Below are 26,143 nucleotides of genomic sequence, written 5' to 3' on the forward strand. Positions count from 1 at the left end.
GGAAGCTAGACTATGGAAGTCAGCAGCAGTCAGAGAGTGACGCACAGTCACTCTCAGAACTCTCATCTCTCATCTCGGATTTGACCCTTGAATTAAAAATTAAGGAGGCGGAGGCAGAGGTATCGTCCAGTGTAATCAGAAGACCTCAGGAAGACAAACATCAGGAAAATAAAGTCTCGAAAAAGGGATCGAAAAAACTCTCATCTCTCATCTCGGATTTGACCCTGGAATTAAAAATTAAGGAGGCGGAGGCAGAGGTATCGTCCAGTGTAATCAGAAGACCTCAGGAAGACAAACATCAGGAAAATAAAGTCTCGAAAAAGGGATCGAAAAAAGTCAAGGAATTTGAGAAAAAAGGTCTTCCAAAACAGCAGAGGCAGCAACCAATGTTAAGGGTATTGGCACGTGTTGTGCCATTACGTGCCACTACTAGCAGACCTAAGGAAGCTGAAGGAGCCTCGGATAAGACCCAGGGATCACAAGTCAAGGAGGCGGAGAACAGAGGTTTCCAAAAGCAACAGAAGCAAGAGCCAGAGCATGTACCAACAAGTGCCATTAGTAGACCCGAGCATGACGAGAAGCCCATGACCCAGGGATCAAAAGCCAAGGAGGAACATAAGGAAGGTCCGATAGAGCAACAGAAGCCACAGTATTCAACATACAGGGTCAAGGAACATAAGGAAGGTCCGATAGAGCAACAGAAGCCACAGTATTCGACATACAGGGTCAAGGAACATAAGGAAGGTCCGATAGAGCAACAGAAGCCACAGTATTCGACATACAGGGTCAAGGAACATAAGGAAGGTCCGATAGGGGAACAGAAGCCACAGTATTCGACATACAGGGTCATTAGCAGACCTGAGGAAGATGAGGACCAAGCCTCCGATATGAACCAGGGATCAAACCGAGAGCAGGAGGAACAGGAGCCAGCGGATTCGCCATACAGTGACTTAAGCAACTCTGAGGAAGTTGAAGATGAACCCTCGGATATGAATACTTGTTTAGAATTGGAGAGTCAAGTGAAGTCGTGTCACGTGGGAACTGGGTTGAGGAAGAACTTCTCCTTTAGACCAGATGAAGTCCGTATTATGGAGCGTGAAAACATGCGGATGCTTAAAGAGTTGGCACGCAAGCCCAGACAAGATGTCTCGGGGGGCGGGGGGAAGACCAGCAAAGCAATTCATTCACAAAAAAAAAGGGTCAATTGCCACAGTGCAAAGAACCGACTTGTGGAGCAGCAGCGTATCCACTGGGATAATGTGGCTTTCTTGAAGAGGTTGGACTCTGTTAAGCCCACACAGTCCGTGAGGCGATCAGAGCAGCTTGAAGACTTCAAACGCCAAGGTAGTTATCCACTCTCCATCAATAGATCCAACACAAAAAAACAATCCTCCAGCAAGGTTTGTCCAAGTAATGTTTTCAGCTACAACACATATGCAGCTTATTCCTCAGGTGACGCTACTATCAGTCCCAAGTCCAGGATCAAACCAGCTTGGATTGATTAAATTAGATTATGTTTTTTTTTATTATTATTAATTAGATTATTTCTGGGTTTTTATTTTATTGCCTGTATTAATGGTTCATGTGGGGGGAGGTAGAATGGTCTTCCAAAGGGTAAAGTTTGTGAGGTGGAATCATTTTTGTTACATACAATATAATGGGATCAGAAATGGGGGATAGGGGAGACAAAAATGGAGAGTCACAATAAGGGCAGGATTATAAAACAGCAAAATGTTAAGCAGAAAAACATTTTGACAAGTAGGATTCAAACTGGTTCAGTGCAATACCTGGTTGCCAGTGTGTGTGTGTGTGTGTGTGTGTGTGTGTGTGTTGTGCGTTGTGCTGGGCCGATCAGCATCAAACGTTTGGTGCCATATAAACCATGTCCATTATAAGTAGATTATCTGTTATTTAGCATTTTCTTCGAACCAGTTATGATACTTTTGTCCAAAAGTGAACCACACTTTATTTATGGAGTAGTCATGAGACTAGATCTAGTCACTAGATAATAGTTGGTGATAGTTGGTCCAGTGTTTGTGAGATTAGCCATGGACAAACAGACACGCATGGTACAAGACTAGACGTTTTTTTGAAAACTTTGAGTTTACCCCTGAAGTGGAATTAAGAGGGTTTATCAAGAAGGTTTATGTTGGTGTGGCGTGTTCCGCAAGACTGTGCGAATTAACAACAGCAATACAAGTCTTAAAATAGAGGTAACAATGGATCGTAATTAAATAAAAACAATAACAGTAAGATACTCAAATGAGTATACAGGTAAGACACACACTAACCATAGAAATATATATATTCAGAATAACAGAACATAGTATCAGATTTATAGAATGTGCATTAAGATAAGATAAGAAACTTCTGTAGGCTACATCAGTTATATTTGTCAACTTATTTAAGAAACACTGAGCAAAACAAGCATTATTTAAATATTTGTTATCGGAAGAGCTGAAGATGTGGGGTTGTGTTTTCACTGGCGCCATACATTTTTTTAATGGGCCACATGGGCCGCAGCTCCCAATATAGGCCACCTGAAAAAATGTTTTCACACTTTTTGGTACTACAGATTTTGTCCTAAACTCACCCAAAATGGTTCCCCATATCTCTGTAGTAATGTGATCAAGAAGTAGGCCTATCTGTCAGAATTTTCAGACGCCATTCTAATTGGCTAATTCCTTTTCAAGGTTTGTGGAAGGAACGTATTGCACAAAGTGCCAAAAATCATGAACATAATGAACACAATTCAAGTAGGCCAACCCCAAATGTTTCATATTGGCCCCATGGAGGCGTTATAACGGGTCACAGCACAGCATCGGGTAGGCAACCCAGCCTGGCGGGGATCTGCACTCCGAAGCAGCACACTTTTCGGAAGATTTTTGGATGAGGTTGATGAGGTTTTTGTTGTTTTGTTGTTTTGTTTTTGTTTGTTTTGTTCTCGTCTTCATTCAGGGCTCTGACAAACGGTCTGATTGTTGTTTGCACCACTCAGCACTACTGCTGGCCCTTGTAATCCTTGATCTCTCTTAACCTGTTAAACCCCAGCGGGGTCCAGGGGGAAAATCCCCAGAATCAACATTGCAATTGCAGATCGATTACGTCCGATTAGATTTATGGAGTGCTGTTCAGAGGTAAACAGCCACCGCCCCCGCCTGCGGGGGCAATGGGGCTCACCCTGATACAGACCATGTGTCTCACACTACTGAAACTGAGCTTTCACTTTGTCCAATTTGTCTTTGCGTCTTCTATAGTCAGTGTCAGACATTTACAGCCACTTTTATTGCCTTAAATGTTAAATGGTGCATTTATATAGCGCCTTTATCCAAGGCGTTTTACATAGACCCATTCACACACACACACATCCATACACAGATGGCGGCGGAAACCATGCAAGGCACCAACCAGCACATCAGGAGGAATTAGTGTTTCAGTCTTTGCTCAAGGACACTTTGACACCAACTCTGGGGGAGCCCGGGTTTCGAACTGGCAACCTTGCGGTTGCCATCCGGCCACTCTAACCCTGACTAGTGTCTTTCTATATAGCAGTGCACTGCCATCTAGTGGTGAAATATCCATGTGACAGGCTAATAATTTCAGGATTTCTGAATGCACACTGGATATAGTTCAAGTTGTATGATACTGTTCAATATAAACTGAATTTTAAAACCAAATTTGCAGGGAACAAATATCACCAAGAATCAAGCTATTTCATAACTCATCTTAAACCAGTTAATGACTGACATAGCATCACGTATGGTACATCCAATGCAAACTACCAAGCCTTATATCACCTACTGAAGCCATATTGCATGGGTAGGAACATCTTATTGTGGACCTGTATACATTAGTCTTGTGCTGTGGTGTAAAATAGCCGATCACAATAGCATTGTGAACTTGTAGATCTGTTATTTTCAAAATATGTTTTTATACATTTGAAAACTTGAAACGGGGCATTCTGCTTAATAGGTACTTTTACTTTTGGTACATTTTGATGCCAATACTTTTGTACTTTTACTCAAGTACATTTTGAATTCTGGAGTTTTACTTTCAACAGAGAGTTATTGCAGTATTGATACTTTTATTTAAGTAAAACTTGCTTTTTCCACCACTGGTCTAGGTCTAGCAGTTTGCAAGATTATAGCTCCGGATGATACACATACAAACACAAATGGACAGACCCTCTTACAGACAAACAGCTAGCCTCCAACAAAGCCACACGTTAAAAGACCACTGCATTACCCCTCAGGGATTAGACATTCCTTCCTATAACTTAAATTAATCGTCCACTCAGTTACTCAAAACCACGACAAGATTTATTAGCAAAAAATGTACATACTGTAGTAAAAGGTATTTGCCTACAATGTAGGCATCAATGGGACAGTGAAAACAAAAGGCATCATGAGCCAGTAGCTCCAGTTCTACCACCAGCTGTGACAAATATTGCAAACAGTTTGTTAAGTAGAAACACACTGTATGCAGACGGCAACTGATCTTTTAGGGTACAAATGCGGGTAGTCTCTTAAGGAGTGGTTCACGGCAAAAATGGCGTACTTTCTATCAATTACACACCCCATGAAGCCTTGAATTCATGGAGATCTTTTTGTTTTTGTCTCGTTCCTAATATACCACCGATAATGTGATGACCGGGTGTTCGGTCAATAGGAGACTCGGCGGCCATCAAATTATTGGCTTAGGAATGTGACAAACAAACAAAAAAATAACATGAATTGAAGGCTTCATGGGGTGTGTAATTGATAGAAATTCTAGCCTAATTTAGTTTTATGATTTTAGCAGCATTCAAGTTCAGATGAGACAGAAGAGATTTCATTCAAGAGATCAAGCATGAATCTACTTGTCCTGGAAATTGGCCTTTCTCTTCTCCACGAAGGCAGTCATGCCTTCCTTACGATCGTCCTGGTGGGGGTAAACACAAAGGTCAAACTTAAACCTGCTCCGGTCTGTGTCGTCGTTCGTGCAAAGTCAGATGTCACATGTCTACTAACCGTGGCGAAGGTCGAATGGAACAACCGCTTCTCCAGCCGATTCCCCTCAGCCAACGTCAGCTCATAAGCTGCAACCAGACACCGATCGATTAGTGAAACCAATACATCTACACAACATGGTCGGTTAACGACTTAACGCATTAACGTATCTGTGTCGTTTTAGATTGAACCAACTTCAGAAAACTGTTGAAATAATGTTGAATAATTTAATTATTCTTTTCTGGGGCACAAACCAAACCACAAAGCACAAACCATATTCAGATGGGGGTCCACAAACGCCAAATACATATAATTTTGCAGGTCCTTGGCACGGAAAGATTTGACAATTACACCAAAACGCGGGTTAAGATTTTACCCAGAGGTCGCCATACCCGTCATATGGCGGGTTGTGAGGTTTACATCAATTCCAAGCAGCCAAAGCTCAACACTAACCTTTCGTGCTGTGCAGGCTGCTAGAGAGCACCTATGTTCTTACCATCATGAAATGAATGAAATGCGCACCCACCCCATAAGGATACACTCTGTCGTTTCTTTTCTCAGAAAGATACTCCAAAGTTGTTGTTTTTGTGCCTGACGTTCCGATGTAAATAGTGATTTTTGATCGCATCGCGGCATCACGCCCGCCATATTACCGCGGTGAAAACTAAGACATGTCAGCTGCTGCTCGTACAACTTTTTGCTCCTCCTCCTCTCGCTGTATTGAGCCGTGTGCCCCGGAAGTGGCGCAAAATTCACAGATATTGCCTGGCTGCCTGCGGTAATTTCACATGAACGCTAGGGGGCGATGAAAGTATTAATGGGTTAAAAGTTGTTTGGCTTTGAGATCGCCATGTTCAGTAAAAGTCCACATACCTGCATTGACAGCCTCCTTTGCCATCGCTGAAACTAGCTTGGAGTTGCCTGCAATTTTCTCCCCGCATTTTATGGCTTCTGACACCAGCTGGTCTACTGGAACCACTTTACTCACCAGACCTGAAGAACAGAAATGTTGTTTTAATCCGTGTGTGCACTGTGCAGGTATAGGGTGAACAGGCCTCATTCAGCCTTCTAGCTTGGATTTGACAACACAAAGCTAAGCAAATTATAACGGCTGACAAGTTCCATTAGTTGAACAAGTCATTGAATCCCCATGCCTCTCAGTCAGTACGAGACTATGGACTACCATGGTCTTTGATTGATTGCATTGAAACTCAATACAAACTGTGAGTGGACGACCCAATTAAGCATTACACTTGTTTACAAGAGGGTCCACCATGTTCAATTCATCAAAACATGTAGAGACATACAAATAGACACTTCCATATAGTCAAAGAACAGAACAGGAATTCATCATAAAGGAAGCAAAAAGGGAAAAGAAGCATATACAGTGAGGGGAAATGGGGGGCCGTCCGTAGGTGCCCTTTGAGAGCGGTTTTGAAGGAGTCAAGGGATTCACATGTCTTAATGACTGTTGGTAGGGCGTTCCACATTTTGGTGGCGTAGGAGCGAAAATAATTTAGTCCCTCGTTTGTGCCGAATCTGGGTTGTACATGGTTTGTTGCACTCCCTCTGGTGTTGTGGGTGTGGACTTCGTTAACATTAAGGAAGTATTTAGACAGGTACAGGTCAGAAAAGTAATAATGAAATGAGGTCGAGTTTACCCGCCTGCTTGGCGTCCTGTGCATTGATCTTATCTCCCGTCAGCACCATCTCCATAGCCAGTGATTTACCCACAGCGCGGGTGAGTCGCTGAGTACCACCAGCTCCTGCAGTCACACAAAAGCACAAAACCATGTCAAGGGTTACCCGACACAAGGGTCTAAATGTAACGACTCAGGCCAGCATAGTCTTCTTTTTGGGTCTTTGTACCTTTTATATGCAAATATCACACCTCAGATATTCTTATATCTGCTTTAATGATTCTGTTATTTTACTTTTGAAAGAAAAAGATTTTGAGGGGGGGTGGGGGGCACTTCCAACCACTGTGGCTGCAGATGTACTACTAGTAATATTGTATTGACATACAGTAGCCTATACTACCATACAGATTGCTTACAATGTTTTAAAAAAACAATAGCTAATCTAAAAGCTCACAACACGTCATATGGCGACAAGCGACATGTTGTGAGCTTGCCATTTTGGAAAATTCTGATAATCTTTCATAACGTTTGCTTGTAATGATATGCCCAAAAAAGGTGCATGGTTGAAATAAGTTCCGGATTGCAGGTTTTAACACGAAGGACGAAAGACGGCAACATTTCTTACCAGGAATGGTACCCAACAGAATTTCTGGTTGTCCAAACTGAGCCTTCTCTCCAGCATAAATTATATCACACATCATGGCCAGCTCACATCCACCACCCAGCTAAAAGCACAAAAACAATTTGAGAATTTGAGAGAAACCTTCCAATTGATTTTCTGCCAGGTGTGAAAGATTTCTCCTGTGAAACCTTAAGAGTCTAAGGGCGCTTTCACACCGGACATGTTTGGTTCGTTTAAAACGAACCATGGTCCGCTTACCCCTTTGGTTCGGTTGGTGTGAACATGCATCCGAACTCTGGTGCGGATCAAAGAAATGAACCATGGTCCGCTAAAAAAGGCCGGACTCGGTTCGCTTCCAACCACGAACCACGGTGCGGTTCGTTACTGGTGTGAATGCATTCAGACTTTATAGAGGACCAAATACAGTATACGATAGCCAAAATAGCTGTCGGGCTTCGGCAGTTGTGAGGCTGCATTAATAATTATTAGTTATAAAAGCATGTATTTTTTACGGGGATCACTATTGATATGACAGCTGACAGTCTGATTTTATTTTAATAGTAGACGCATGTCGAGGCGCAGCGCAAATGTAATGGCAGCGTACGAGGTTCACATGCGCAAAAATAACAGATGTATAATTATCGACACGAAATGGTGTACGGTATATGGTACACGATGTAAGCTTGTAGATCTGTTTATTTTAAGCATGCGCCGCCGTCACGCAAAGTTATGACAAAGCATGCGATGCATGAGTCTTCATGCGAGAGTTTCTCTTTCAACTCGTGTCCCCTCCTTTTTTCTGTCTGTCTGTCTGTGTGTGTGTGTGTGTGTGTGTGTGTGTGTGTGTGTGTGTGTGTGTGTGTGTGTGTGTGTGTGTGTGTGTGTGTGTGTGTGTGGGGGGGGGGGGGCGCACATGAGGGGGAGAGACCCATATATTTATATGGGAGAGACGCAGAGACAGAGAATTTGAAATATTTAAAATCATCCATGTCGCGCACGGCCGCACGTATAGAGAAAAAGCCAATGTTAAATAAGCTATACACAGGTGGTCCCAAATGATTAATTGATTAGGCCTACATCACTATAGCAAAAGACGTAAAACTAGGTCAACTCAATTAGCTGCAGCGGAGCTTTTCTGACTTGAAGCTCAATAACCTACTAACTGACCACCTTCAAGTTTAAACCATAAGATGACATGGAAATGCCCGCCGATTTGATGCGCAGAAATAACATATATCTAATCGGGTCAAGGTGCACACATGGAAGAAAAGTCATTTTTATCGGGGATACCTTGTAGGCTATACGTATACGTCTCCGTGAATTGTATGCATCAGGAGCAAGCACATTATTGTTCAAAAACCTGCTCCTGTTCATCTGTTGCTCTTATTTGGCTAATAAAATAATTAATAAGAATGAATGCAATAGCAAGTTGTTGCTGTCATGTTGCTGTTCTCTTCTCTCTCTGTGTGACTGAAGGTTGCCCCAAAAATTGTAGACAGTGATTTCCCCTCATGTTCTTTTTCCCTCACTATTTGGTTCGCTTAACATGTCCACGTGTCATTTGTTTACATATTTGGTACGCTTTACAAAGTCCAGTGTGAACACCAAACGGACCAAAATCAAAATGCAAATATTTGGTCCTTGGTCCTTGATCCGGACCTTCTAAGCGAACTTTGGGTGTGAAAGCGCCCTAACTTGATTATGAAATGCTTATCAAGCTCCTGTTCATTGTTTATGGTTAGCGTAGTCTATATCAGTGGTTCTCAACATTTTCAGGTTGTATCAAAATAATCAATAATATGATTATAAAATATGATTATTTGGACTTTGTTTGATGCGGTTCCACAGATACATTTTGTGAAAAGAGCAGATCTACAAGATTGTACAGTAGATAGTTACATTTGACAATTTGGCCAAAGTTTAAATAGTAGCTTGTTGATTACTTTTGATGCAGTAATGCTCCTTTTTCTTTTCTTGCCTGGGGAGTGGGGACCCCCCAAAACTCACAGGTTGAGAATCACTATAATCAAATAATATATGTATACTATCCATAAAGCCTTTCTCTGCATTCCGACTATTCCAATGATGCATTTTGTAGGAAAGCATCAGACTGGCATGCCATTCATATGTTCAAGATCTCTATTTTGCCATAAACACAGCTAACAAGGACATGTTGGACACCGAGTGTATAGTGGCTTAAAAACAGTGTTGTACCTTTCACATTCACAGATTTTAGTCCAGTTAACTTTTCAGCAAAACATCAGCAGCATTTCAGAGGTGACTTTTCAGTTAGGCTCCTAACAGAAAATCACCTCTACAACAAATATAATTGCAATAATGATGAAACAATAGTGTTCCTATGAAGTCTACCGGTACTCTAACGTCCTTTAGAGTTGATTGTGCCATGATTTGGGAGACTATAGAGTAGAATATTTGATTGGCAGTTAAAATAAATCACAACAATGTCACTACTAGAAAAAAGCCAATGTGGATTATACACAAAAAAGCCAACACTTGTGATTTGGGAGACTCACAGCAAATCCATTTACAGCAGCTATCACTGGCTTCCTGGAGGTAGACACTCTGTTCCAGTGAGCCAGGAAGTTCCGACCATAACACTCCTGGAAGGTTATGTTCTGCATTTCTTTTATGTCGGCACCCGCTGATCAATACAGAAATTAAAACACATTAACCATGACATCCCTGTTCATTATCCTTAAAGGCAAAAATCTTGCGATATTTTACAAAAGGATGCGATCTGCAAACTTGATCGGCTAGGTTAGTGTAAAAACAGGGCTTAAAAATGTACTTATTTTCTATCAATTAGACACCCAATGTAGCCTTTTAATTTATGGAGATTTATTTAAAAGTTCCATCAATTTGATGACCGGCAGAGTCTCCTGGGTCTCCTACTAACCGATGACACGGTCATCAAATTAATGGCTTAGGAATGAGACAAAAACAAAACAATCTTTATCTAATTGAAATCTATATTTAAATTTTAAAATGTGTGTGTTACCAAGAGTATGCAAACTCTATATTTCAATTTTAAAATGTGTTCTTGTCCAGCACCTGGGATTTTATCATTTGGATGTGTCCCCTTTGTGAACATTCTTCTTACAGTAGATATAAGATGACAACGTCTCTGTCGGGTGGGAACCTCATTATGTCGATAACTTCCAAAACAGCAAAAGTAGCAGACGAACAAGGTCAAGCTTGTAGACGTGCTACTTTTGAATAAGCATTCATTTAGGAAACAACTCAAAGTTTAAATATGGCCATAAGAGGTTTCTGCCCGGCAACGATGAGATGATAGAACACAAGATTGTGCAAAATAATGATACCAAACCAGCTTACCAGCAAAGGCCCTCTCACTGCCGGTGAGAACGATGGCTCCGATGCTTCCGTCGGCTTCAAAGTCATCGAGAGCCCGACCCACCTCCAGCATCAAGCCGTCACAAAGGGCGTTGAGAGCTTTGGGCCGGTTCAGTTGGATGAAACCCACATTCTGCTTCTCCCCACGCTTTTCCACAATGATGTACTCATATGGACTACCTAGGTACACACACAGAACAATCAGCCCCCTGTCTATTATCTGGCTCCACATCCACAATGACAGGAAAATGAGGTAGTCACGGTGGAAAATGCATTATAAAAAGGTCATTATGAATGTTTTGTGGGTCCTCAGTGCTTCATATCGTGTGACTAGATGTCTGGGATTTATTTGGGACATTGTAATATGGCACAAACGTTTTCTTCCTTAATTTAAAGACTGCAGTACATTAAAAGGGAGTGTATTTTTCCCGACTGTTCTAGCTGTTCTATTATTTGTCTTTTCCAACTTGGGCATTAAAATATAATTTTAATTTATTGTTCTTTATTTTCCCAGGGTAGTAGCTGAGCACAAGTGCTCATTTCCAGCAACTCCCTGCACATGTAGACACACATTAAAACCTGGGAGCTGACCAGTACAACCAGTCTCATACTGTCCTTATTCACAGAGGATTTCAAGGTTGTGACACACTGGATGTCATGTTTCTAGAGTAAGGCACCTGTTGTGCAACAAAAACAAAGAAAATAAACATTAATTCCTGTCACACACTCCTGAGTGGACCCAAAGTGGTCCGAGATTTTCCGACCTATGATCTATCCCTGAAATAACCCAGGTAATAAACAAGACATAATGACAAAAATAATGAATTTAAGTCTTCTTGGTTAATCATTCAAGTAGGACCCTTATGTCAAGGCCTAGGCTGTTAAAGACCATGTGCCACTGAGAGGCCTAGTCTAGTGGATCAAAGGCCACCACAACTACTGTTATTAACATAAACCAGCAAAGCTAGAACTTATTTTAACCAATCTGTATGGTACTTAATTCAACTAGAATATTTGCAGTAGTTGGAGGTGCTCGTCCATTGTTTGAGACATTTAGACCCTGGTTGGTTTGTACTAGTACTGCCTTAAGCTCATAAGGGACTTGAATGAGCAGCATAAATCATGTCTGTTGTGCAGGATATAATGGTTATGGTCTGGAGTGGACTGGCCTGCAGCTTTAAAAGTGCAGGTGAATATTATGGTATGACATTATAGTGGTAGTGCAGATTAATCAGTATCGAGGTCAGAGTTGACACAAAGTCACAGAGCCAGTGAGTGAAAAGCCTACATGTGACTGACTAAACTGATGCGGAACCCAGGCTACAGCACATGGTGTCAGCTATTGTTCACAATAAGGTTTGTGGACAAAATGACATCAGTGACATGTTTTGTATTTGCATAATGTAGTTTTAACACAAGGTAAGAGTAAGGCTTTGCAGAATTGCTTGTTGCCCATTATGCGTCGCACATGAATGACGCTACTTTTGTGACATTGTGACATATTGTACATAAAAGATGATGAACCATCATGATTCATGATGGTAAACAACACATACCTGCAGTGTAGTGCCGTGCAGCAACAGAGGCGCTGACAGGCAGTGTTCTGGTAGCGGACTGCAGGAGCACAGCAGCGGTTCTGCACAACAGAGACATCTTGTTGTCAATGAACTTTATTGCTGCTTCGTCCTCTTCTTCTTCTTCTTGTGAAATGTGGACTTTTCTTTCTTCTTCTTGTGCTTTTTTTTAGGTTAATAAAAACGCAATATCGCCACCTAATGTTCAGTTCAGTTCAGTTTCAGTTTATTTAATAAACAAAATGTAATGCTTTAATTTCATTTGATCATAACTTTCATTGCACTAAGACAAAAAAGGTTTGGGCTGAAGCCAGTGCCTTATTTTGCCTATCCAAATAAGCCTAAACCTTTTTGGTATTGCATTCGGAAGGCAGACGAGATAATGCTCGTATGGACGTCATCTAGCCATGTCTTCACTGTTGATTGAAAATTAATTGCAGATCTACAAGCTCACTCAAACGGTCACACCACGTCACAAAGAGCATGCAGATCGTCTATCAGTGGCTATTTGGCGTACAGGCCGAGGGAAAATGCGGGTGAGCCACTCTCAGACTCATGCAGCCCGGGCCCCAATAAATAAAGGTGTAAAGGAAAACAATAGTCAAATACCCTATTATTGTTCACTTTATTGTATCATAATATAGTGTCATATAGCCCTATAGTATTTCAATTTGATAATTCCACATAATGATAAAATAATCGCATCAGGGACGCGCGGCGCGCTCAAGACAGCTGTGCGCGCGAGCCCTGGTCTTCCGTGATTTATATTTCATATCCTCCTCCATCATCCTACTATTACTGCCGCACGAATGACAAAACATATAAATCCAATTACAGTGAGGTGGGGAAAACACCACAAATAGGCTATACAGACATTGCGTGGTGCTTTAAGGTAGGCACGGTCTACTCTCTTCTTGAATGCTGTGGTTAGAGATATGTATAAATGAGGCTTGTTTTGCTGTAGCGTTTGATGATTCCTTATGATTCTACTGTAAAAGAACAGAAAGGACATAATACATGCTCCTTTCAGTTTTTTCCTTTTTTCTCGTAGGGTTACACAGTAGGCTAACCGTTGAATTTCCATGGCAAATAAATACCAGCGTGAACACTGAACAGCTTAGCTATGTGGAATTGATGTGCACGGATCAGTGAAAATAAACAATATATATATAGGGTATGGCTACTGTTCAATGCACCTCCTCTGTTCACATCCTCTACATCGGCTAAACTCAAGTGCATAAATGTATCAATAATAAAACGCATTTTTTCGAGATGATTTCATTCCGTTTATATAACTGGGAGTCAAACGAAACGATCATCACATTTGATCACAATAATAATACTAATAATCCATATACTTTGTTTCATGTGCAAAGGAGGTGGGGGAAAAACCTCGGCATTTGATTTGAGCGAGCTGGTCTTTATTTTTAACTGACCTACTTTGATAGAGCAGCAACCTGCTACAACATCATTCCATCATCTTTATGAAGAGGCCATATGCTACCAAAGAATCAAACACTTGAGTGGGTCTGGGTCATAATGTTCGAGCTACTGCACAGGCAGTGATTAAGAGCGTCTATTATGTCATATATAGTCATACACTTTCTGTAAAACAATATTTTGACAAATATTGACCAATGACCATTAAAGATTTATCACATATAGGCATACCCGTTTATAAGTTAACCTTTTAATGTGTTCTGTTGTGACTCAAACAAAAACGTCTAGTATTTTCACTCCATTCGCTTGAGTCTTTTAGTCAAGCGCGTCGCGTCGTACCATAGTCCACAGAGCATATCAATTTATCGGGTTAATTAATCCCGTTTGTCCTCGTGTCGTTCCCACACACTTCCACCAGATGGCGGCGATGAGCCAGACTGTGGCGACGTGCTGGACGTGTCTCCTCCTTTCGGCGTTCCTGCTGTGTGAACCGGTGCTTTCCAAGGGCGGGGGCCGCGGGGGGGCGCGCGGCTCCGCCCGGGGCACGTCGTCCTCCTCCTCCCGCGGCTCCACGGGGGGTCAAAGGGGAGGCCACGGTGGGACGACACGCTCGCGCTCCAGGGGGCCGGGGCGCTCGTCGGCGACGCGCGTGGCCGGCGCGGCCGCGGCGGGCGCCGTAGTGGCGCTGGCGGCGGACGGCTGGTACGCGTCCGCGTACCGGCGCAGCAGCGCGGACAGCTCGGATGACGACATGGATTACTACAACAGGACCAGTTACTATGAGTCCCTGATGTCAGGCTCTGCTCAGGACCTGCCTTCACTCACTCAGATCATCTCCATCATTGTTGCGACCTTCTCGCCAAAAATTGGATACTTGTTGGACAGTATATTGTAGGCCTAGTACTGTAGACATATGGCACACACTGTTTCTCAAGGTTTTTAGGGGGATTCGCCAGGGGCCCAAATGGACCCTTATGGGTCTGTAACTCTGAGCGTGCAAAATGGAAACATTTGTTCATCTTTAATTAGGACAACAATCTGGTGTACATAATACAAATTTGTAGTTAAGGGTTACGGACCCTTAAGAGTCCATTAGGACCCCTTGGTGGTCCCCTGGCCCAATGCTGAGAAACCGTGGTCTACTGTAACAATAACATGCAGAAAAGCTCTCATTGATTCTATCTGGGATGAAAGGTGTACTGTTCTGCATTTGGGATTATAATCTGCAGGACTGTGTGCAACGGTGGTTGTCAAGGAGGGGCCCGAAGACCCCACTCCCCAGCCATGATTGATAGTTAATCTTCAACATTACCAATATAATATGTACAATACGAATAGAGTACAAGAATGGCTAGAGTTTCACCGCTCTCTATACCTGCAGTGCATACTGTAAAATAATTCTGGGCCATGACAGACCATGTCATGTTAAAAATGTTGATTGGGGTACTAGAGATTAAGGGGTAAAGGCCCTATTTCCACAGTGCCTTACCCCTTATCCCTAAACTTTGTCTTTTTTTACCATTTTGAAAAACGTTTTGAAATGTTTCAACTAGCCAATCTACATCAACACGTTGTTTAAGGGATAAGGTGTAAGGTACTGGCAAAAATAGGGCCCAAATATTCATATCAAATTGCTAAAAAGGTCCTAAGGTTAAAAATCAATGGTGAATGGTCTTCTAGTAAAGGCCAAGATATTCTTTTCACAGTGACACAACTTACACTTCCATGTAGGTTTGCACACAAGAACACTTCATTTATGACTACTGCGAAATGTGCATTATCAACAGATTTATTTTTTATTTCAAATTAATCAGGAAACCTTAATTCTTTAGAATAGAAGTTGGAACCATATACGTGATCAAACGTGTTGCTGTAAAATTGAAATCACGTGACGGACCCAGCTGAGATTCATCAGCTAGCTATCAGATTTCACAACAGGCAGATGTTGGTACCTGCAGGGCATTTCTGCCTGACGCACCATCTGAGATTAATAGGCTATAACCAGATTTAACAGAAGTATAAATCTGGCATTAATACTGTAAATTATCCCACACAGCAGTCCATATTTACATTTATAAGTACCAAAACCTCTGGCTTTCAATCTTCTGTTATAAAAAGAAAAATGCTTTATTTTCATACCGGTAATATAGAAAAAACATTTGTACTGCTAGCATCACTACTCACTGTTACTGATGTAAATTTCTAACTTGTACATAGTTTGACATTTTAATGCTTCGGTCTAGAAGCAGAGAGGGTGTCGTGTCATGTCTTTGTTTACGCACTATATACAAATGTAAAATCATTTCCACAGCTGACTATTTATCTCCATAGTTTTGATAAGACTTTATAAGGCATTTGTAACACCAGTCTGGTATCATAACAAGTCAGCAACACTAGTAGTAGTACTGGGTCTCTGAAATACAAAAACTTGTAAAGCCTAATTTATCCCCAGTAGTACGATGCTGCCGCTTTTCTGACACATTTGAAAAGACAAGTAAGCACTGTGGTAATTCCAAGTGAGCACATCACCACATCACATGTACATTTAATAGAAACACCTACTGTATCTCTGCTTTGTGGTCATAATTGAAGCATATCTGGTCCAAAGGAGATTCATGTCAGAAGCAGGGATAGGAAGGTTACGGAAGTGGTTCTCAAAGAGGGGGCCGGGGGCACCCAGGGGTCCTTGATGGGGGTTCCCCTGCGAAATGAGTTCATATAACACAAAAATCAGTGCTCCCTGACATGAAAAGGTATGAGAATCACTGGTGTAGGGACTCTGAGTCAGTCCACCATCAGACACTCAGGAGCTACAGACTGTTTCTTCTCCTTATGTACGTTCTGCTAGACAACACTGTAGTGACAACAAGACACTACATAATAAATATAGATTTTATTACCAATGTATTTATGCTAATAAACAAACACAAAACCCATTGTGTACAGTACACTGTGTCCAATGTTTGCTTCATCCATTTCAGGAGACATCCCCCTATGTTTTATCTATGAGCTTCCATCTTATGGACAAACTGCTACACCCACAGTGTTTAATCATGTCAGTTAAACATGGCTCAGTCCAGCATGACCTTTCCCAGCTCTCCTTTCCTGAAGGCTCTGATGAAATCATACGCTGCTGCAGAGTAGTTTGGAACTGTGATTGATATGTTTCCTGAGGGAGATGAGAAACCAGGTTTTATTCCAATTCTGTCCAATTCCAGACCAACATTCATTACAGTGAATGCCTAAACCCATTGACGCCTGGTGTAACGTATACGTTGTTCTACCCTTGATGCCGGCCGCGCTCTCTGTGTCTCATCAGCTATTGCTATACATGTAGCAACATAACTATTTAAAAAAAAAATCATCAGAATTTATTTGAAGGTTTTCAGAAACCTAGAAGGCGTTCCCAGATTTGGCCTCAGGCATCAATGGGTTAATAATCATGTTGTCCTCTGGGTTACTGAATGTTCACAGTGTAACATCTGCTCTAAGAGCATTATGGTGGAATACTAGAATACTGGTAAACCATTCCGGACCGGTCACATTCATTCCCATTATCATGTGTGTTCTGCAGACCGTTCTGGCCCCAAGCACTGGATGGGTGTTTTCCACAAACCAAAAAATGGAAGAGCCAATCTTCCAAATTTTGGTTTATGCAAAACGCCTGCTACTTTGGAAACCAATCGTATCACTATACCAATATGAAGTACCACCTAAAATATTTTTATTTTTTTATTCTCAAATTGTTTCCACACAGTTTTAGCCTTGATATTGACTTTATAATGTCAGGCTTTTGGTCTTCAGGCAGAGGCTCTGAGCCACTCTCTTAAAAAAATAATAGGGACCAAAGTTCAAAAGTTGTTCAAATACTTAATTAAACATGTCTCTAAAAGAGGGAGTAGAACGCCACGACGGATTAAGAAAATTGTTACCAGTTGGAACTATTTGTAGCAGAAATCATGTTTGGTTTCTTACCTACTCCAGTGATAGCTGTGACCTGCTGTGTCTTGCGTAGCTTGACAGCAATTCGTTTGAGAACATTCTGGATGTCATCACAAGGTTCTCCAAGGTCATATTTCTTAACATAACTGCGCAAGTATACACATACAAAAACAGTAAATTCACTGACAGTATTAAAGTGCACTACCCCTTGATGTAAAGCTGAGGAAATTCTCACCTGAACTGCTCTAGTTTGTTCAGAGAAAACAATAAGTAGTCAGCGATAATGTCTTCACCAACTAAATGGTCCAGTATAGTTCCTGAACAAGAAAAACATGAGAGAAACAAACAAACAAACAAATCAAACTGTGGAAAAATTATTTGAAATATTAATCTAAATTGGGAAAAAGAAGAACATTAGAATTAGCTAGTTCAGCCTCTCTTTGTTAAACAAATGTAAAAACTCACCACATAAAGCTAGCTTCATGCCAGTCTCAACACTCTCAATTTTAGGAGGCAGGACACCTGGTGTGTCCAAGAGGTGCACGACAGGTCTCTGACATACCTGAGAGAAATGAACACATTTAATTCCTTATCTATAGAATAAATAGAATAATTTCTATCAATTGCTTTTTCAATTAACTATTGTTGTGTTGTAGCGAGATTGGACTTTACGGTTTATGCTATTCAAAGACTATGTAGTTTGTAACTGTATATTCAACTGAACGTTATCTGTAGATATCAGCAAATACTAAAGCCTAAAAATAAAGTCCCCAGGTTAATGACTGACTTCCACAGAGCTGAAGTGACAAGCAACAGATACATTTAATTTCCCCAGCAGTCCTATTTTTATATAAATAATTCAATATACAAATATATTCAAATCAATGATGTTTTATAATTGAATCCATTAGTTTGATTAACTGCTCCTAATACTCAGACATACCCAAACCCACACAGAGGCAAATTAACTCAAGAAACACCTGCCTGGATTCTGGTCAGGACAGCTCGGGTTATACCTGGTTCCCCACCCACTTTGGATCCACCACCTGAAAAATGACAAAAGATTATACTTGCTAGAGAACACATGCATGATACGGTATGAATCACAAGTTATTCTGATGTGCATCACAGCAGATTGTTATGATTGTGTGTATACCTTTCTTTAAATATGTTCTTCTCATCGAGTTAATAAGAGATGATTTCCCCACGTTGGGTACACCAATTGCCATCAGGCAAAAATGTGTGTTCTGAAAAGTTGAAGATCACATAGATAATTGGTCCAAGATGAAATCGTGATGAAATTAGTATGGCCCTGTTACATCAAACTGAGTTAGATTTCAATCATTCCACATGTCACCCTCAAAATGGAGTTCCTGATAACATACCTCTAAAGATTATAGAAATATGTTTTTCTTTAATTAACACACCAAGAGTGGTCCCTGTGACATGCCTCCTATGTGCTTTTGTTTCGGAGATCTATATTCTGACTCAACAGATGAGACTGGTAAATTGTGAACTAAAATAAATATTGTATGCCCACAGGCCATGGTTACCAACAACACCAGTCTAGTAATGCCACAAACAATGTTTTGTTAAACTAACTAAATGATTGCCTTGAAACCCACTAATTATATGAAAATGCATCTACCGGTAGTATAATGATCTGTAGTTCTGTACATTGCGATAGCTACTGTAGATGATGTTGTGTAAGAGTTACAGTATACTACATACTTTAACAAATCAAAACAAGCGTTGTGTTGAAAGCATGTAGATCCGCTATTATCTCTAGTTTGGGTTCCAGGGAGACATAAATTGTCTCTTTTGGGTCTAGACTGAGTTACACATTCTGGTTAGTTACACATTTTGGGAACCACTACTGCACTAACTACTGCACAACTATTTCCTTGTCTTTAAACCTGCTTCCCTAGAAATAACTTGGTTAGTTATATTATATAAACCATTATTACATGGCTTGGTTGAATGCTGATTCATGCTGATTGGTCAATCGCTGTTCAATCGTCTGTTATGTCTTGATAATGACTGCTCCGCTCAAATCAAAACCCTCTGAGCACCAGCTGCGCCCCGCTTGATTTAGCCTACTGCTGTTTCCATCATGACAGCCGTGTAAACACACACACACACACACACACACACACACACACACACACACACACACAATGTCATTTACAGCTAAACATTGCTCTCAAAAAATGTTTTTGAAAACATTTGAGCGAGAAATAGACAAAGCATTACACAAAAATAGATTCTATTTGATCAACTCACTTCCTTGTATTCCGACACGACAGTGCTCCAGCCCTGCAGCTGGGCAGACGCAGCCAGCACGAACTTATGGAATACTTTTTTTGTTGTGTTTTGGGTCAATTTATTAATTTAGGTCGGGTAGCCATGTAATAATTAACTCCGTCGGTGCATTATCTACCGACAATGACCACCTAGCCAGATATTATCCCTTACCTATAAACCACAAGCTTTTTTCCCCCCAGGTACAAATTTAAAAGTGAAATGACTAAACCATATTATAGTGTGTTGGTAGTGCACCTCATCTCTGTTGAAACGGGGATGTCCCTCAATCAGCTCGGTCACCATGGGAATCAGCTACAGGAGAGACGATAACAGCATGCTAAAATTTACTTTTGCATCTGACCTGAGATCAGATTTAAAAAATGTTTTCTAAATCCTGACAGTTTTCTGAAAAAGCTATGTTTCTATGTCAGTCGTTCTTCGACATCACACATAACAAGACAAATACAAAAATAAAAACATGAAATCATAAATAGAAGCTGACTCCTTAGTGTTTACGTAGCCTGGACGAGTACCGGAGACAGCTCGTCCCAGGATTGACGTGTGTGTGTGTGTGTGTGTGTGTGTGTGTGTGTGTGTGTGCGCGCACATGCACACGCACACACACACACACTTGAAATGTTTATTTATGTCCACATAATGAGAAGTACAGGAATACCTTGTACAAAGGACATAAACACTGCCAGTGCAGTTTGACAATAGGAGAGCAGAAATCAGGGCTGCAGACATAAATCATGGATAAAGGAAACAACGCCTCCTCCAAATTGAGCGGCACACACACACACACACACACACACACACACACACACACACACACACACACACACACACACACACACACACACACACACACACACACACACACACACACACACACACACACACACACACACACACACACACACACACACACACACACACACACACACACACACACACACACTTCCAGGACTCATCCAGGCGAGACATGACATATTTCCACACGTTATGTTATGTCAATCAACAGACATTTACGCAGTTGCTGAAAATCTTTGTTGCTGAAGAAGAAGGCTCTTACCTTTTTGATGTTATCTTGCTGGCGGAGACAGTCTGTAAAGAGAACATTCCTTACCCCGCTCCTAACAAGTTTCGTCAGGATTCGCTGCAGAGAACGGTTATTATAATTGTTTTTAAAGGGGGTATAAGATGTCTTTGTTTCTTTTCTTTTTTTAAAGAAAGAAAAACGTTTTAAAGGTTTTATATTCCAATAGTAATCATCATTGCTAAAGTATATTGTTCAGTAACAAGGGTCTTCCCATTTCTCCAGCTCTTTATTAAACTGAAAATAAGATTTTCAAGTTAGGATACCAATTTTAGTCAATCAGGAGAGAGAGCTTATTTCTGCCTTTACTGATAGATACAATGGGGAGAGAGAGATGGGACATGACATGCAGCAAAGGTCCGGGCCTACGAACATTAATTTAACAAAAACATTTTGAGTTTGTAGATCGGCTTAATAATTGTAATGTATATTATTAAAAAGTATACATAAAAATAATTATCATGGCAAGCCCCCAAAGCAGTGGTTCCCAAACCTTTTCATGTCAAGAACCCCCAAATTGACACTAATTAGCCCACGGACCCTCATTTGAAGAGATATGCCAAATTTGTACGGCTCTAACAGCGATTCTCAACCCGTTTAATTTCAAGGACCCAGAGTTTGACATGCATTAGTCTACGGACCCCCCATTTAATGTAATTTCTATCTCTGGGACCACCAATTTATATTGTAAAATCAATGTCCATTTAACTCTGAGAGTTACAGACCTATGGTTCCAAACTATCATTTAGCTGGGGACCCCCTGGAACTCCCTCAAGGACCCCACTTTGGGAACCACTGCCCCAAAGGAGTGATCAGCAGAAACTTTTAGCACCTGTTTTCCAGACAGATCAGCCAGGTCCATCTTGTTCAGAACAAGCACATGAGGTCTGACATCTAAACTCTCCTGAAACACAGGGTTTCTCCCAGAGAAGGGAATGTGCTACAGTTAAAGAAAAGCATGTTATAAAGTTAGTGATAGTAAATGTCCTCCTCAAGGACAATAGTCGCTACAATTTTCTACCTCCAGTTGACTGAACCGAGCGATGGATTCTAGAATCTAGCTTTATACCAGTGATCCGTAACGTTTGTGTACTACCTGGGATTCAAACCTTGGTCTCCCAAGTGAGCCCACAGTTCTACCAGTCAGAATCCCTGCTTGAACCGCTCAGAATTCATGGTTCTCAGAAGGAAACCGGTGGATTGTGCAGTCCAGGTAGGGAATGAGGCATTACCCCAATGAGGCATTACGCCAGGTGAAGTATCTCCGGGTCTTGTTCACGAGTGAGGGGAGGACGGTGAAGGAGATCAGCCGGAGAGTCGGAGCGGCAGGGGCAAAGTCAAAGTCGTACGATTAGTCACACACGTTACCGCAGTGTCATTTGTTCTCTGCATTTGACCCATCTCTTGGAGCAGTGAGCCGCAGCGTGTGCCGCGCTCGGGAATCATTAGATGATTTGACCCACAATCCAACCCATTGATGGTGAATGCCAAGCAGGGAGGCATTGGGTCCCATTTTTACAGTTTTTGATATGATCGAACCCCGACCTCAGGGTGGACACTGGTCACGGGGGCGGTATTGCAGTCACTGTATGCCTGTACCGCACTTTTGTGACGAAAGGAGAGTTGAGCCAGAAGGCAAAGCTCTTTGTCTTCGTTCCTACTCTCACCTATGGTCATGAAGTGTGGGTCATGTCAAAAGAATAAGGTTGCGAATACAAGCGGACGAATTTTTCCTCGACGGGTGGCTGGCATCTCCCTTAGAGATAGGGTGAGAAGTTCAGTCACGCGAGAGAGACTCGGAGTAGAGTCGCTGCCTCTTTGCCTGGAAAGGAGCCAGCTTAGGTGGTTCGGGCATCTGGTTAGGATGCCTCAAGGGCGTCTCCCTAGGGAGGTCCTCGAGGCACGTCCCACTGAGAGGAGACCCCGGGGCAGACCAAGGCGCAGTTGGAGGAAAGACATCGACTCACTGGCCTTGGAAGATCTCGGGATCCCCCAGGAGGAAGTCACTAATGTTGCTCTGGAGAGGGAAGTCTGGAGCACTTTGGTGGAGCTGTTGCCCCCGCGACGCGACTATGGATAAGCGGTTGAAGATGGATGGAGAATCCCTGCTTGGCCAGGGGAGATATTGTGCGTATGAGCTTCAGGCAGTACTATGTGCCACTACCAACCAGTAGGTGACTGTCCAACCTAACATCATAGTCACTCTAAACATCTTTTTTTAATATTTTAGAGTCTAAATATCTTGGTGGAGACCTCCAACCACTGCAGATGTGCTACTGTAGATATATTGTATTAACACACTCTTAGGCCACACAGATTAAAATAAGACAGGTTAAAATAACGTATTCGTTAAAATACGTTACAGACCTGCACTGAGGCTTTAAAGAATTGTCAAGTGGTAAATCATTCTATTGATATTGAAAGGATATTCTGGCATCGTGGATCTCTATAATGCAGTCCACATTCTTCAGGTTGTACTTCATCTGCTTGAGACCTGCAGTGGATCACAGAAGAGCACAGTTACTATCAATGGCAGGGCTACATCTGTGATTCTCCACCTTTTAATGTCAAAGAACCCCAGTTTGATATGCATTAGGACACACTCTACAGACAGACACCCAATTGATATGCCGGTAAATGAAGAGCGGGTGGTTTATTTTCTGTATTTCCAATGTTCACAAATTTTACTTCTCTTCCACTACAACTATCTGAAAACTTTTGTTACTCTCTAGATTTTTATTATTATTAAGAAACATAGCTTAACATTACCCACTTGCTGTAAGCACTGGACCAGGGCTACCATTACCTATACCGTGTGTGTGTGTGTGTTTTATTTATCCAGACATTCACTGAAGGTCTGTTTTAACTATGCATTCATTCATACAGTATTGACACTGTACACCAGGGGTTCCCAAACTTTTTTGGACCAGGTACCCCTTTTGGGGTAGATATTTTTCCAGGTACCCCCTCATCCTCGCAACACGGATAACAAATAAATGTAAACGTCTAAATGTAGACGTTTAAATGTAGACGTCTAAATGTAGACGTCTAAATGTATACAGACGTCTAAATGTAGACGTCTAAATGTGTACGTCTAAATGTAGACGTCTAAATGTGTACGTCTAAATGTAGACGTCTAAATGTGTACGTCTTCTCTTATGGGGGTCCCTGGCATATCTTTTCAAATGGGGGTCCACGGGCTAAGTAGTGTCAATTTGGGGGTCCTTGACATGAAAAAGTTTGGGAACCACTGCTTTAAACACTTTAGCACTTTATGAACATGAACAAAATAGATGGGTCCCCCCTGGAACTCCCTCAGGTACCCCTGGGGGTCCCCGGACCCCACTTTGGGAACCACTGCTGTACACAATCATGCATTCATAAGAGTTGTTAATAGACTCAGACGTCTATATTAATCCATGTATCACTGTTGATACTGTACATGTGTCAGAATAATTTTACCAATACCGGTATCAAGTTATAGGCTATATTCTGTGCAAAGATATATTTGTTAAACACACGATGGACATGATGTAACGTTAATGTACGTGTACGACGTTACAGTATCGGTAGTGTGTGTTCAGTCACAATTGCATTACATCTTTCCCATTTGAATGAATGGGTTTATTATTTCGAACATAAATTAAAAACAAATACATATAGCGATCAACTTTCAGATTCGGAACGAGACAAAACAAGAAGCTTTAAGTCCACTGTGGTGTTTTTCCTCCGAGGTGGAAAGCCTGGTGAGGCGAGGTGTTCCTCAGCTTATCAAATGAACCAAGTAATTCCGTAAATAATCACAGTTTCTAAAAACAATGTGTCCCACCTTTTGCCATATGTCCAGGAAACCAATGCGCCACTTCACGTTCACCGAAAGTAAACACGGTTCTAAATGCCCCCGTATTGCAGAGCGCATTATAAAGTTTCATATCTGTTGTTGTAAATAGCCTAAAGCAGTTAAAAGATCCGATCAGTACTTGAATATTGACCTCATCTTGCCGCACGCCGCCATGTTCAAGTTAGTGCATCACTGTTTACAGACCGACCTGAAACGGGGTAAGAAATACCGTTCCGCAGCGTACTGTTATTGAAACCAATGTCCCCCTTCTTGGCCCACCCAGCGTATACTAACGCAATGCCGAAGCTTAATCTAATACAATACCAGTAGAGTTGCAAGGCCGAATCTTATCGAACTGAAGCTGACTCTAACGCATTTATACATCTATGCATTTATGACCCTTCTTTTATATGGTTAATTAGATGCGTGTCATGCTGTCACTCGTGTATCCATATTTGGGGTTTCTACATGTCTGATGTCAGCGCTGGATATCGCTGTTGCGGTTGTTTGATGGATTGAACAAGGTGGACCCTCTTGTAAACAAGTGTAATGCTTTATTGGGTCGTCCACTCACAGTTAACAGTCTTTGTATTGAGTTGTGCTTGAATTGTACTGTAATTCTGCAAACTGTTAATACATATTTTAATCAATCAATCCGCTGTTGTCGCCATACATGGGGCTATAGAATAGGATCAGTTAATTAGTTCAAACCATAGACTGTAGAAAACCCTGTGATCGAATATGCATAATTTGTCAAAGGAGACAATTTTGTTCAACTAGGCTACTGTAATAGCATAATTATTATTATGATTTGATTATATTAGCACTATTGATAATGTTGCTCCCAGCTATTAAGCTAACACATATGTTGCAGGATGTTGGATCCTATGAAAGACTGGGTCAGTATTTGAAGCTTCAAAGTTCTTCAGTTGGTTTATCCTGAAAAATGTCCATTTGTAGTATTCAAGGTCAGAGCATTCTTCTGGTAGTCTCATGTCATTGGTTAGTTGCAACCATTGCAACCCACCACTATAGGTCCAGATGTTGACAGCCCCTAATTTGTACATTTCTTTAGTTTAGAAGATAATACAGTAGCACTGGTTAAATGAAATGACTAGTACACTTCATCTTGAGAGAATAGGGTATTTCCTGAGAAACAGGGAGAGACAGTTTGATAAGATTTGGCTGCCCCTTGTCCATTACCTGAGTAGAAACGATTAATAGACAGGATACCATTGATATGGTTGACTACGCCATTTTCTTTTCAGATGTTTTCCTTGAGCTTTCTATCATCTTATTATATAGTATGCAATGTCAC

At 41.4% G+C, this 26,143-nt stretch overlaps 3 protein-coding genes across 3 annotated transcripts; 1 reads left to right on the top strand and 2 right to left on the bottom strand.

The window, feature by feature from the left end:
* Positions 1 to 4,297: 4,297 nt before the first annotated feature.
* On the bottom strand, positions 4,298 to 12,314 carry echs1 (enoyl CoA hydratase, short chain, 1, mitochondrial). Its single transcript, XM_080781802.1, has 8 exons — positions 12,182 to 12,314; positions 10,608 to 10,805; positions 9,785 to 9,912; positions 7,254 to 7,353; positions 6,650 to 6,754; positions 5,862 to 5,981; positions 5,010 to 5,077; positions 4,298 to 4,920 (listed from the first exon to the last, which is right to left on the bottom strand). Exons 1-8 carry the CDS (start codon positions 12,276 to 12,278, stop codon positions 4,855 to 4,857), a joined length of 882 nt encoding a protein of 293 aa, XP_080637928.1. The 5' UTR covers positions 12,279 to 12,314; the 3' UTR covers positions 4,298 to 4,854.
* Positions 12,315 to 13,058: 744 nt separating this feature from the next.
* On the top strand, positions 13,059 to 14,534 carry sprn (shadow of prion protein; the record flags this gene model as incomplete). The annotated part of the gene is made up of 2 exons (XM_080782980.1): positions 13,059 to 13,091; positions 14,058 to 14,534. Exon 2 carries the CDS (start codon positions 14,058 to 14,060, stop codon positions 14,532 to 14,534), a length of 477 nt encoding a protein of 158 aa, XP_080639106.1. The 5' UTR covers positions 13,059 to 13,091.
* A 1,983-nt stretch (positions 14,535 to 16,517) lies between these two features.
* Positions 16,518 to 24,991, bottom strand: mtg1 (mitochondrial ribosome-associated GTPase 1). Its single transcript, XM_080781375.1, has 11 exons — positions 24,814 to 24,991; positions 23,412 to 23,478; positions 21,817 to 21,919; positions 20,961 to 21,044; positions 20,141 to 20,197; positions 18,738 to 18,828; positions 18,566 to 18,627; positions 18,047 to 18,143; positions 17,817 to 17,898; positions 17,615 to 17,727; positions 16,518 to 16,808 (listed from the first exon to the last, which is right to left on the bottom strand). Exons 1-11 carry the CDS (start codon positions 24,914 to 24,916, stop codon positions 16,711 to 16,713), a joined length of 957 nt encoding a protein of 318 aa, XP_080637501.1. The 5' UTR covers positions 24,917 to 24,991; the 3' UTR covers positions 16,518 to 16,710.
* Between the last annotated feature and the right edge of the window lie 1,152 nt (positions 24,992 to 26,143).

The sequence above is a fragment of the Protomyctophum bolini genome, assembly GCF_963924005.1.
Source record: "Protomyctophum bolini genome assembly, chromosome: 14".
Classification (NCBI taxonomy): Eukaryota; Metazoa; Chordata; class Actinopteri; order Myctophiformes; family Myctophidae; genus Protomyctophum; species Protomyctophum bolini.